Source organism: Macrobrachium nipponense, chromosome 4 (assembly GCF_015104395.2).
Source record: "Macrobrachium nipponense isolate FS-2020 chromosome 4, ASM1510439v2, whole genome shotgun sequence".
Lineage (NCBI taxonomy): Eukaryota > Metazoa > Arthropoda > Malacostraca > Decapoda > Palaemonidae > Macrobrachium > Macrobrachium nipponense.
In genome coordinates this window covers 48,600,077-48,613,043 of record NC_061100.1, presented here as the reverse complement: position 1 = coordinate 48,613,043, position 12,967 = coordinate 48,600,077, and the positions used below count along the sequence as shown (strand labels likewise).

Genomic DNA, 12,967 nt, shown 5'->3' with positions numbered 1-12,967 from the left:
CGGAACGACGTTGTTGAAAACATGTCCACAGGGAAAATTTCACTAATTTGCAATTTTTCTAAGGGCCGTATCTCTAAAATTATCACTAATTTACTTTTTTCATGTGCAACACTGTGTACAGGCAGTCCCCGGGTTATGACGGGGGTTCCGTTCTTAAGACGCGTCGTAACCCGAAAATCGTTGTAAGCCGGAACGACGTTGTTGAAAACATGTCCACAGGGAAAATTTCACTAATTTGCAATTTTTCTTAGGGCCATGTCTGTAAAATTATCACTAATTTACTTTTTTCATGTGCAACACTGTGTATTCACAAATTACTGTATATTTTCATTAAAATACAAGAGAGAGAGAGAGAGATTACATAAAACCATTAAATTCGTTGACCATTGTATGGCATTGTTACTTTCCCAGCTCCGAGTGTCACAGGAGTTATGAGGTAGGGAAATTGATACAGAAAAAGACGAAGGGAAGAATTTTCTTTTGAAATTAGTTATCGTATTATTACTACTTCTATTATTATTATTATTATTACGTATTTGAAAATATAATAAACACGTGCATCTACCATAAAAATTCTCACATCTCAGTAAGAAAGAGGTATTATCCTTACAAGTGAAATGGAAAGGTCATTTTCATCTCTTTAAAATACGACCATTATGAATTTTGTAATTAAAGTATTATTATTATTATTATTATTATTATTATTATTATTATTAAATAACTGAAATTATCAATAAACATTTTATATACTAGTACCATAAAAATTCTTTCATCTCGGTAAAAGAGAGAGAGAGAGAGAGAGTGTGTTTATCTCTCTCTGTTCTCTCAAAAAATACTTATAACACTTCCAGCGAAAGAGAGGGAAGGAGTTACCACTATGACACATTATTATCTTGTGTGGCAAAAAAGAGAGAGAGAGAGAGTTAACCTTAATTAAAAGTGACATGGATAGATTAGTATTGTATTTCTTTAAAATACTATCACACATGAATTTTGTAATTACAGTCATTATTATTATTATTACTATTATTATTATTTGAAAGTATTAAAAACAAATAGTACAAGTACATAAAAAAATCTTGAGTCTCAGTAAATGAGAGAGAGAGAGAGAGAGAGAGGGGGGGGGGGGAAATTTCATGAGCACTTGATTGCAACACAGCAGCTCTTTCCCCTCCTGGCTGTCACAGAACTTGATATATCTGACAGTTTTAGTACCTGGAGTTCGAGAAAGGTTACTGAAAGAAGACTGGGATTTCCTTCATTCTTCCATAATTTTTTAAATATACGTATAAGCTAAAATCTTACTAATTCACTATGGTATTTTCTTTAATGAATTTATATTATTGCTGTATAAATTAATATTAATACAGTGGTACCTCGAGATACGAAATTAATCCATTCCGAGACGGCCTTCGTACCATGAGTTTTTCGTATCTTGGAACACATTTTACATGTAAAATGGCTAATCCGTTCCAAGCCCTCCAAAAACACCCCAGTAAATTATATTTCCAGGCCTAAAACACGTTCTAGGGTTACAACGCCGATCCGACGGAAGAAATATGACTCCAAAAAGGCAAAATACTGTACATACTTGAGTAATATTCAACTGCATGTAATGTTCAACCCCATTTTTACTGCATATATTAGGACTTTAGCATATGTCCCTTAGCAATAAGCCTAGCCTATGTTAGCAGTTGCTACTGTAGCCTAGTCTATGATTCTGACATCTAAACCTAAGAGCTAAAAGCTTAGAATATGCCAATAAAATGTATAAATAATCAGTATGTACTAATTTCAAATAATTATTAATTAATCATTAACTATAATACACAAACAAACAAAAAACAAATCTTCCAATCGATTGTTTACATTCAGCTCTTACCCGTCTTACGAGTATGGAACGAGCGCCAAGCAATCATTTTTCCTAGCACACAGTAAGCCATAAATTGTCATTAGTATCTCTCTTCAACTAATGAAACTACCAAACAGTATAATAACCATTCATTTCTATTCTTTATTCTATCTTTACCTAATGGAGATACCAAGTTACTGACAGCTATAATGAAATATACGTATACGTAACGTAATAATAAAACAGAAGAAGAATTCTAAAAAATATGTATTTGTTGGCAGTCTGCATTTATTTTTATTTTATTTTATTTTATGATATCTAATTCCCAAAATTTTTTTATTAAATGTATTGCATGTACTCATTTCAAATAATTATTAAGTAACCATTAACTATATAAAAAAAAAAAAAAAAAAAAAAAAAAAAAAATGCTTCCAAACTTCTGTTTACATCCAGCACTGACGAGTATCGAACGATCGCCAAGCAATCACTTTTACACAGTAAGCCATAAATTTTCATTATCTCTCTTCAACTACTGAAAAATACCACAGTATAATAACCATTCATTTCTATTCTTTATTCTATCTTTACCTAATGTTTTTTTTTTATTAAATGTATTGCATGAATAAGTTTTTCAATTTACAGCAACCTTTTACCAATAGAATACTTAAAGCACAAGGGGTAGATGCTGACCAATAGGAGAGCAGGACCTTATGGGGTGACTAGCATCAGGATCCAATGGGAGAGCGGGAGGATGGTGGCGAGTTTACTCAGTTGGTGGCGCGGGAGTTTTAAAATTGTTCTCGGTGATCCGGGCAAATCTCGGGACTTTACAGCAACAACCTTTCGTATCTTGAAAACTTTTTGTATGTAGAGCAGTAAAATTTTTCGCATTGGCTTTCGTATCTCGAGTTTTTCGTAAGTAGAGCCTTTTGTATCTCGAGGTACTACTGTATTTGAAAATAGTAAATCATTTATTTATCATACAAAAAAACATACATCTTTGAATTAGAGAGAGAGAGAGAGAATTATTATTTTTATTATGTGATATCATTTCAACTTATTAAACTTACTAATACATTATTATTCAAAATTAATATTTGAAAATTAGTAAATCATTTTGTATTATAAAAATGTATTTAGTTATGAAAATAAACATCAAAATACAGTAATTAGTGATTATTTTCATCGGAAAATACAAAGAGAGAGAGAGAGAGAAACTATGGTTTTTATATCCAAGTCTAAGTAGAGTATAAATGGATTCTTGAAGTGAAATAATGTTTCAATGATATTTTGCTGTTTTGTATTAAAGGATATGTATATTGTTTGAGAATGCGTTCCTTATCCTTGACTATGGTTACCATACAGTTTAATAGCGTAAATTAATTTATGCGCCCTCCACTCAGAAACTAGTTCTGCGTATGAGGTATCGTTAAAAAGCATAAAAAACCGTCGTAACCTTGGAATTTGCGTTGTAATCTAACCAGAAACTTAGTTTTGTTAATTATGTATACTTATGTATATTTGCGCTTTTGGACTGTTATAAACTGCGCATCCCAAGCTAGTGTATTCATTCGCTCGGAAACTAGTTCCGCATATGAGGCGTCACTAAAAAAATTTAAAAAATACGACATAAAAAGTGTTGAAAATCATCATAACCTCAAAATTTTTGTTGTAATCTAACCAAAAACTTATTTTTATTAATATACTGTGCTAAACTATAAAGGATTCTTATCATAGTATGCGTTTTTTAAAAGCGTAGTTAACTCGGAGCGTCAGAAGTGTCAGCGTCGTAACCTCGGAACAAGCGTCGTAACCCAGGGCGGATTTTTCAATGAATATTTAAGAAAAAGCGTCGTAACCTCGGAATGTCGTAAGCCGGAGCCGTCGTAACCCGGGGACCGCCTGTACTTAGCCTCACAATACTTCTCATATTCTTTAAAAAAAAAATCCCCTATGTCTCTACTACCATATTCCTCGTATTGTGCACATCGGTGTACCTCTCTCATATACACAGCCTTTCGAACTTCCTGCTCGCTCTCACTCTCACTTTCGCTACTTCCATTCTGACCATTCTTTCACTCTTCCAAATACAGCGAGTCCACTTCCATACTCTTGATTATGCTCTTCTTACCCTTCTTCTTTCTACCCACCTGTTTCCACTCACCACTATCTAAATCACTCTCAGTCCTCTCCCCAATGTACACCGTCCTAGTCTCATCTTGTCCATCACCCTTGCTAACCTTCTTTCCCTTAGTATTCTTCTTTTCCTCAGCCCCCTTCTTATTCTTGTCCTCGGGTTTACCCTTATCCTGTGTCTTCCCTTTCTTTCCCTTACTTATCACAACCAAATCACCTTTGTCAGTCGTACTCTTATCCACTCGCTTTTCCACTTTCTTACTCCTTAGCATTCCTCTCATTTCCTCTAACTAGCTCTTCAGCTTCTCACACTCCACCCTAAACCTCTCATTCTCCACTTCCAACCTTTCCTTAGCTTCCCTCGCCAACCGCAACTTCTCCTTCAGCCTCTCCATCTCCTTCAACCCTTCCATTCTCACTTTCCTTCACCACTCACACAACTCACCACCCCAATCGTCCTGCAGGTGCCACACCAGCAGTCCCTGTTTGGGCGCCAAAAAATAATATGGCGGGATCACAAACTCAAAAAACAAGTGGGCAAAATCCCCCCCCCCCCTCCACATCCAACTAAACATAACCAATCCAGCTGTCAAACTCACCCTCAGTCACACTTTCCTCTTTACACTACAGAATAGACACAGGGCAATTGACCTACCTACACACACAACGAATAAACACAAGGACATGTACTCACCCAACTCCAGATACTCAGGGCTATGCTGTGCTGTCCGCTGGTTGAGGTTGCCGAGACTCTAACAACTGTCACAAACCAACACACAACTAACAACAACTAAGGACCACAACTCCACAACCAAGGACCACAACCCCACAACTCAACAATGCAACCACAAACAAGGAATACAACCACAACTCAACAACACAGCAAACAAACAAGGACTATAACCACAACTCAACAACTATCACTAGCACAAAAAACAACAACACAAAAAGGCAACACACACACCCACCAAGAAATCACAACAGCTCACCAACAACAACCTTAAACAACTCACACATAATTCAACAGAAACTCATAAGCACAACAAATCTAACAATACAGGCACAACAACTCTAAAGCAAACAATATCAAACTTAGCAACAACTAAACAACAAAACAATAACACACAACTTAACTGACTTTCAATGACTTCAACACTCTTCATAGACCGCTGCCGACGCTACTGATCATCACAGGCTCTGACTCAAGACTGACTCCAAAACACACAACTCTAACTCTAACAGCACCAGCAGACAACCCAGAACTCACCAACAGCCAACTCAATCGTTAATCATCCATCCACCAATTACGCCCTCTCTGTCTCTCTCAGTCTCTGTCTCTGTCTCTCTCTTACAGAAAACCCAAACACAAATACATACTAAACTATCTCAAAAGCAACACAAATAACAAAACTTACTCTCTCTCAAGGACGTTGTCAAATGGAACTCCCATAACCTCCATATTATAGGCATAAAACACTTAGTGAAACTTATATTAAAAGAATCTGATCAAAGTCTATTCTTAGAACATGAAAAAGAAAGAATAGACAGAATGGAAAAATGGGCAGCAGAAAGAGGCACAGTGGTAGAGAAAAACTGAAAATTTGTATAAATCAAGTCAATCAGAATGTAACAAAAGAACTAAACAAATTGGAAAACACTTTTTTAATACATTCACACTTGAAAGTGGAGTGATATTGCAAGAACATAAGAACACATTAAATGCCATTTTGCTTGCTTATATAGGTATTTTGAGCCCAACACTAATCACTCCCAAAGAGTTAGAAGACATTATCAAGTTTTGTGTAGCAGAGAAACATTTTAAACCACTTGTGAAAGATGTATTTGTGTATTACAATTAAATAAGCTCCAAAGTGCTTTATGATAAAATTATTTTAATTGTGCCTTTCAATACTAGGATAACAAACATTAGTCACTTTGTACCCATTTCCAATGATAATTAACAATCAAATAATCATTAAAAAAGGTGATATAAAACATTTTGCATTAGAAGACCACGCTCTGCTATTGTCATTCTTCACTGATAAACAGTTTAATGAGTGCATTTTATTAAAATCACAGGAATTTATATGTAACTTTGATAGTCTGTAAGAAAATACAGATTCATATCCATGTATCCAAAAAATGTTGATTAATCAAAATCAAGAAAATTATATATGTACAATCACAGACTTTGATAAAACTTTTGAAGCACTGATAACACTGGCCTGTGTTTAAAAAAAAAAATTTTCTTTACAAAGGTCAAGGGTTTTCCAACTGATTTAGGACCCTTTTTGCATACCGAATTAAAAAATACAGTTCATTTTCCTGGGTCAGGTCTGGTTTCTAAGATCTGGTCTATTTCTATTCCAGCATATTTTTTCAAAATATTGCAATTATCCAAGAGTTTATGGGCTTGGTTTTTGCAAAACCGGGTCGTGGGTAACCTTTAATAATTATTTTTCCTTCTCTTTTCAGATCTAGATATGTATAAAAATGGATCGGAAGTGTAAAAATCATCCTAATAGGTTCTGTTACATCTGCAGACGTGGTTCTTCCAGACCGTCAAGCAAAAATAAATGGATTTTGTGAAGGCATATCAGGCTTATTTTGGAGTCAAACTAGGGACCAAGATAAGCCATTTGCTCCTCATATCTGCTACAAAGAATGTGTGTAGAACTTACAGGATTGTTTATTTGTATGGTGTTTTTACATTGCATGGAACCAGTGGTTATTCAGCAACGGGACCAACGGCTTTACGTGACTTCCAAACCACGTCGAGAGTGAACTTCTATCACCAGAAATACACATCTCACACCCCTCGATGGAATGGCCAAGAATCGAACTGGCGACCACCGAGGTGGGACGCCAACACCATACCAACAGTGCCACTGAAGTGCTTACTTACAGGATTGGAGGAACAAGAAAAGGGAAAGTATGCCATTTGGTGTCCCAATGGTGTGGAGGGAAGGGAAAGATCACATTACCGACTGCTACTTTTGCATGACAAATCTAAAAGGTATCAATCGCAAGAACAGGCACCTTATTCAATACCCTGATGTTCCCTCTGCCATAAAGCCAGTCCCCCATGGCCCTGATCTTCCTGTTCCCGAGCCACTTCACCATGAAATCTAATTCTGATTCTGAATCTAGTGACATGACTGATACAGCTGAGTGTGGTGTTTGTTTGTTGCCAAGTGTGGTGTAAACAGGCCAGAAGAGGATGAACAACCGGTGCCTTTGACCCAAGCCAGACTCAATGACCTGAACCTTTCCAAGGAGTCTGCCCAGCTACTGGGTTCTCGTCTTTGAGAGAAATGTTTACTGGCACCAGGAACATTCCATTGGTATCGGGACCATGAGAGAGAATTTAGAAAATTCTTCACATTTGATGAAGCATCTTCACTGGTCTACTGTAAAAATATTGCTGACCTGATTGAATTACTTGGTCTAAAGTATGATGCTAATGGAATGGAGAATTTTCATTGACTCATCTAACAGAAGTCTCAAGGCAGTTCTTCTGAATAACAGAAACAAGTTTTCATCGATCCCTGTTGGGCACTCAGTTGAAATGAAAGAATCCCACAAAAGCATGGAACGTCTGTTGTTTGCTCTGAACTACCAGGAACATAAATGGTTGATCTGTGTTGATCTTTAAAGTTGTTGGACTCATCCTAGGACTTAAGGTGGTTATGCAAAGTACAGGCGGTCCCCGGGTTACGACGGGGGTTCCGTTCTTGAGACGCGTCGTAAGCCGAAAATCGTCGTAAGCCGGAACATCGTCAAAAATCCTAAGAAAACCTTACTTTTAACGCTTTGGGTGTATTGAAAACTATGTAAACTGCATTCTTATGGCATTTTTCATCAAAAAACCTTCAAATATTGATTGTTTTGCATTTTTGGTGTCATATTTCATCTCCCAGATGAGTGTCGTAACCTCGGAACATCGTAAGCCGACACCGTCGTAACCCGGGGACTGGCTGTACCCATGCTTTCTGCGCTCATGGGATAGCTATGCTGATGACCAACATTATGTCAGACAAGAGTGGCATCAAGACAAGGGTTAAAACCTGGGTTACAACGTTCTGTCCCACCCTCAGGTTGAACCGAGCAAGATACTGCTTCTACCACTACACATCAAACTCAGTCTCATAAAGAACTTTGTAAAGGCATTGGACAGGGAAGGTAGAGGATTTACTTTTCTCCATCAGAAGTTTCAATAAAAAGCATGGAGAAACTTAAGGCAGGTATATCTGATGGTCCTCAAATAACGGAACTCGCCAACTAACTACATTAATGCCCTACAGGGGTTAAATGCTTATGACCATTTCCCTACTTTTCTTGTATACAGTACCGTCCCCAATTATGCAAGAATTTGGTTGATCCACGGCCTTGCAGAATTGGAAATTCGCAGATTTCGAAACATACCTTATGGGAATAATTCCATTAGGGCCAAGGCAAACGACAACTTACCCACTCAAACTTTTATATACTATCCATTTTCAATACTTTCTATGAACTATACTGTAATTTTTTCTAATAAGAAATTGTTATTGATAAATAAAACACTAAACAGGTTTTAATAACTTGAAAAGTTTACAATTACACACAGGATGGTGAAAACTTCCACACATAATCAATGCCACCATTGGGTGCAAGTTTGTTTGTTTGTTTGTATGGTGCTTTTACATTGCATGGAACCAGTGGTTATTCAGCAATGGGACCAACGGCTTTACGTGACTTCCAAACCACATCGAGAGTGAACTTCTATCCCCAGAAATACACATCTCTCTCTCCTCAACGGAATGGCCGAGAATCGAACCCGCGACCACCGTTAAACTTTGTTTTAACATAAAAACTTCATTTTCTTCTTAAAGAATAAAGATAGAAATTTAAACAATTCTGGAAGTAACTACAGTATGCGCTAAATGACCTTTTAAAAAATTCGTTACACTCATTGTTCATGAAAAAAAATTTAATTAAACGAAGGAAAAAGAAAGTAACTTTTAACAAATTTTGTATTTGTACTGGGCAAAGTGTTAAATTCCCTATAAAAAGCAACATGTATATACAATGATGTACAAGTAAAGCAAATCTTATTTCTAAATATCACATTTAATTGAGATGGTTATATCTACTCCTGAATGCATAGGAAAGTCTAGAAGTTTACAGAAAGTAGACAATACATGGAGTACTAATGTAATACAGTGATTGGCATGACTGTAAATGGATGACATATATGAAAACAATGTAAAAGAATTACTGTATACTATATATACATTCTCCAGTAAATTAAGCCAGAAACATGGTTTTACAGGAACAAAAACACAATACAAAATATCTTTGAAAACAAATATCCAAGTTTCATTATGCCTGAAAATTTTAAAAAATGTTGTCTTAGCAAATCTATCGATTCTCCTTAACATTCTTCTGAATAGGACATCACATTCTCTTTGAAATTAAACAATCACTACTTTAGTATAGTGTACTAAATTTCAGATTATATGCTATACATATTAACAATTTGAGCTTTAGAATATATATGTATATAACTAGAAAACAAAAAGTGTACAGCAGAAATAACTTTTCCTGTAAATATATAGCCTTCTTTCATCTGTTTTATGTTTTTACAAGAACCCAACCATATGGTGGAAGCTTCAATGGAAGTTTGTTTTAGTTGAGGACTTCCTACACCTTATGAGTTGGCAGAACCCATCAATTTTGAGAATAACTTCTCTTAAGCTAAATTGCTAATTGCTTCCTGTCAATGGCCTACAGTTACATTTTTTCCAGAGAACTGCAAAATAAATAACATTAGTGATTAAGAACCCTCCTAACTGTACTGATCTGACTATTCTCAGATTTGGAGTTATGGAGATTTTGGCAGAGAGTTAATTGCATACTGGCTGCTTTGATGAATGTTCTAGTTTTATTTTGTAAGTAATGTTCTACAAATGACTCATCCATTACTCAAAACAATTACAAACTACATGACACTTTTTATGTAAAGAAACCAACATCACATTTGAAGAGCAAAGTTCCTTCCAAATGGTATATGACTGATACCTGAGATGACTGTGAAAAGTACTCTTACTCAGCACCAAGCACATGGACACCAAGGTACTTTTCACTCTAAAATACTTAAACTATCATCAGTGAGATTCACAGTTTCAATTATACTGTCTAAATTACTCAAACCAGAAAAAAGCTCTCCATCATCATCATCTTTACTAGATGTCCCAACTTGCTCTTTGTCTCCCTTGTCAAGAGAAGCTTTTGTTGGTGATTCAGTATCAGGTTTCTTCACAATTTGTCTAATACTCTGTGCAGTTTGACTGCTCTCTTGCTCAGTTTGATTACCAAGCTGTTTTGGATCACCTTTACATGTACTTTTCAAATCACTTTTCTTATCATCATCTTCAGGTGAAATATCTGAACCACCAAGGTCGTTACTTTCCTTTGAGTCTTTACACTTGTCTTTAGCATCCAATTTACCCCTTGAATCTTTGCATTTGTCTTCAGCATCCAATTTACCCATATCACTAATGTTCATAGCTTTTGCTTTTTCTGGGATATTGGATGTTTTAGTTAAATTTCCTTTAGATGTTGCAATTCTATCCTCATTATTACCTGTACACATGTCATCAGTTACGACCATATCTTCGGCAAGATTCTCTAAATTGGTATCTAAGCCTTCCAAAGTTTCCTCACTTTCAAATCTGTTGCTGTCGCCCTTTGGTGTATCCATTGTTCTGTACTTTCCGTTACGACATGGCAACCACTTGAAAATATTCCTTTCATGGGCTTTCTGATAGCCATGTATTGAAATAAGGTGCTCTAAAATGTTATCACTAACTCTGTATCTTGCATCACACAAATGGCACTTATATGGAGTCTCCTGGGTATGCAACCATACATGCTCACGGAGCTGTTTGTATTTCTGAAAACGATCCTGGCAAAGTTTGCACTTATATAAACCTTTCTTGGGTCCATGATGTACACTACTATGAGCTAAAACAGCATCAGGAGATACAAAAGTTTCATGACAACGATTGCATCTTGTCCCCTTCTGTTTAGTGTTCCTTTTATTCTGAACTGGTTCCAGCTTACTTGATGTGGCTTCACTCTCATTTGAACAAGTACCACTATTATTATTATTGCCTAAAATTACTTTCTGCAAGGTATTGACATTTTTCAGATCTTCATTTGACACTATTGGAATATTTGTGGCATTCGGATTTTTATTTGAGTCGGTATCTAGGTCAGAATCAGTACATCTTTCCTCATAATCTGAACCTTGAACTTTCTTGTATAAACCTCTTGATGATGAATCTAGTTTTGTATCTCCAGAAGAGTTTGAAATTTCACAGAAGCTCTTTCCATTATGATTAACTGCATCACATAAATCAGACCCTTGATTAAGGAGTTTCCTATCCTTTGCTGGAATAAGAATGCACCTTTCCTTCATATGCTTAACAAGAGAAACCTTTCGGTAATACCAAATACCACAGTATGCGCAAACTAAAGGGTCTTTGGATTTGTTCAATGGCGGTGAAAAACCAGATTCAACAGCTGAGGATGTGTCTGTTATTTCTGTTAATGTGGCTTCTTCCTCGACATCTGTTTCCATGGCAGCTGCTACTCCACTCATTATCATATCCTCTACTTCATCTTCCTGACAATGGAATCCAAGTTCCTCTAAAGAAAGGCCTTGCTGGCTCCTTTTCTTAATAATATTTGGTGTACTGGTGCAGTCTTTCCAAATATGATCTTTCATTTCCTTCTCATACTTTGTGACAACATGGCAATACCTGCACTTATATGGCCCCTTGGCAAGAGAGGGGGATACATCACTTTTCAACAAGCTTCCAATACTCTTGTTCACCATAGTATAATGTGGGCCATCTCCCCTATCTTGTAGTGTTTGGAGTGTTGTTCCTACAGTTAAAGCAGTCTTTAGGTGTTTAGGAGCATTGGGACAAGCATGTTTTAGATGTCTACAAAGTTCACGTTCCCTTCTGTAAGTTTTTTCACAATAGTTGCATTTCAAAACTTCTAAAGAATCTACAGACAAGTCATTATTGTGGACTTGAGCCCTGTGTCTATTCAAATCAGTTACATTTGCAAAATGACCCTTACACTTTCGACACTTGTACCTTTTGAAACCTTCAAAATTAAAAGATTCAGATTCTTCCTTAGACACTGCACATTCATCTAATTTTGCTTTCTTACTGCTGTCTTCATCTTTTTCCAAACTTCTCTTACTTCCTCGTCGACTACGTGATTTTAGTCTATGGAAAAACATGTGTTCTTGTAGCTCTGCTTTTGAGAAAAAGCTTGAATCACATATTTCACACATATAATAAAAGTCAGCATCAATACATACATCTTTAACTGTGCTTTTACGACCAGCAGGTCTCCCCCGTCCTTTTTTCTGAGGCTCTTCAATTGGCTTTTCTTCAACTTTTGTTACATTTTTCTGGTCAGGTACTGAGCTCAAAGTGCTACATGCATGTATGGAAGTAACATTGGTACATGCAGATTCTGGTTCTGTAATTGTACTATAGTCCTCTATTACCAGATCTTTTCGTACAAAGAACTTTGGTTGTACTGATGACACTGGTGTCTGGTCTGTCTTGTCAATGTTCAGTTCTTTACACTTTTCCCCATTTTCCTCGTCACTAACAGCTTGCTTACTTTCAATTTTATTAATATCACCATGTGCTGGTTTCCTGGGAATGTTCGACAAAGCAGCTTTATCTAGTTTCAACTTGCTTTGTATTTCTGAAATACTTCTATTAGATTTTTGCATATATTTATGATAATTACCAAAGGTAACCCTCAGATGGTCATTCATACCACAGTAAGGTTTTGTTCTGAAAGTTGGCTTCGATCGTTTAGCCTTCTGTGGTCGTTCAAAGGCCTTGGGTATTTCTTTGTGCACATGAGTCTGAGGGTCATAACATTCACATTTTAGGCTAT

The 12,967-nt window shown here is 36.3% G+C and overlaps 1 protein-coding gene across 6 annotated transcripts in view; it reads right to left on the bottom strand.

Moving 5' to 3' along the window:
* Positions 1–9,001: 9,001 nt before the first annotated feature.
* The window catches only part of LOC135210920 (uncharacterized), a 304,637-nt gene continuing 300,671 nt past the window's right edge, over positions 9,002–12,967 (bottom strand). For all 6 annotated transcript variants that reach the window (XM_064243882.1, XM_064243884.1, XM_064243881.1 and 3 more), the window contains one exon: positions 9,002–12,967. This exon is cut by the window's right edge and continues 867 nt beyond it. In XM_064243882.1, coding sequence (XP_064099952.1) covers positions 10,113–12,967 — 2,855 coding nt within the window. In that variant the 3' untranslated portion in view covers positions 9,002–10,112.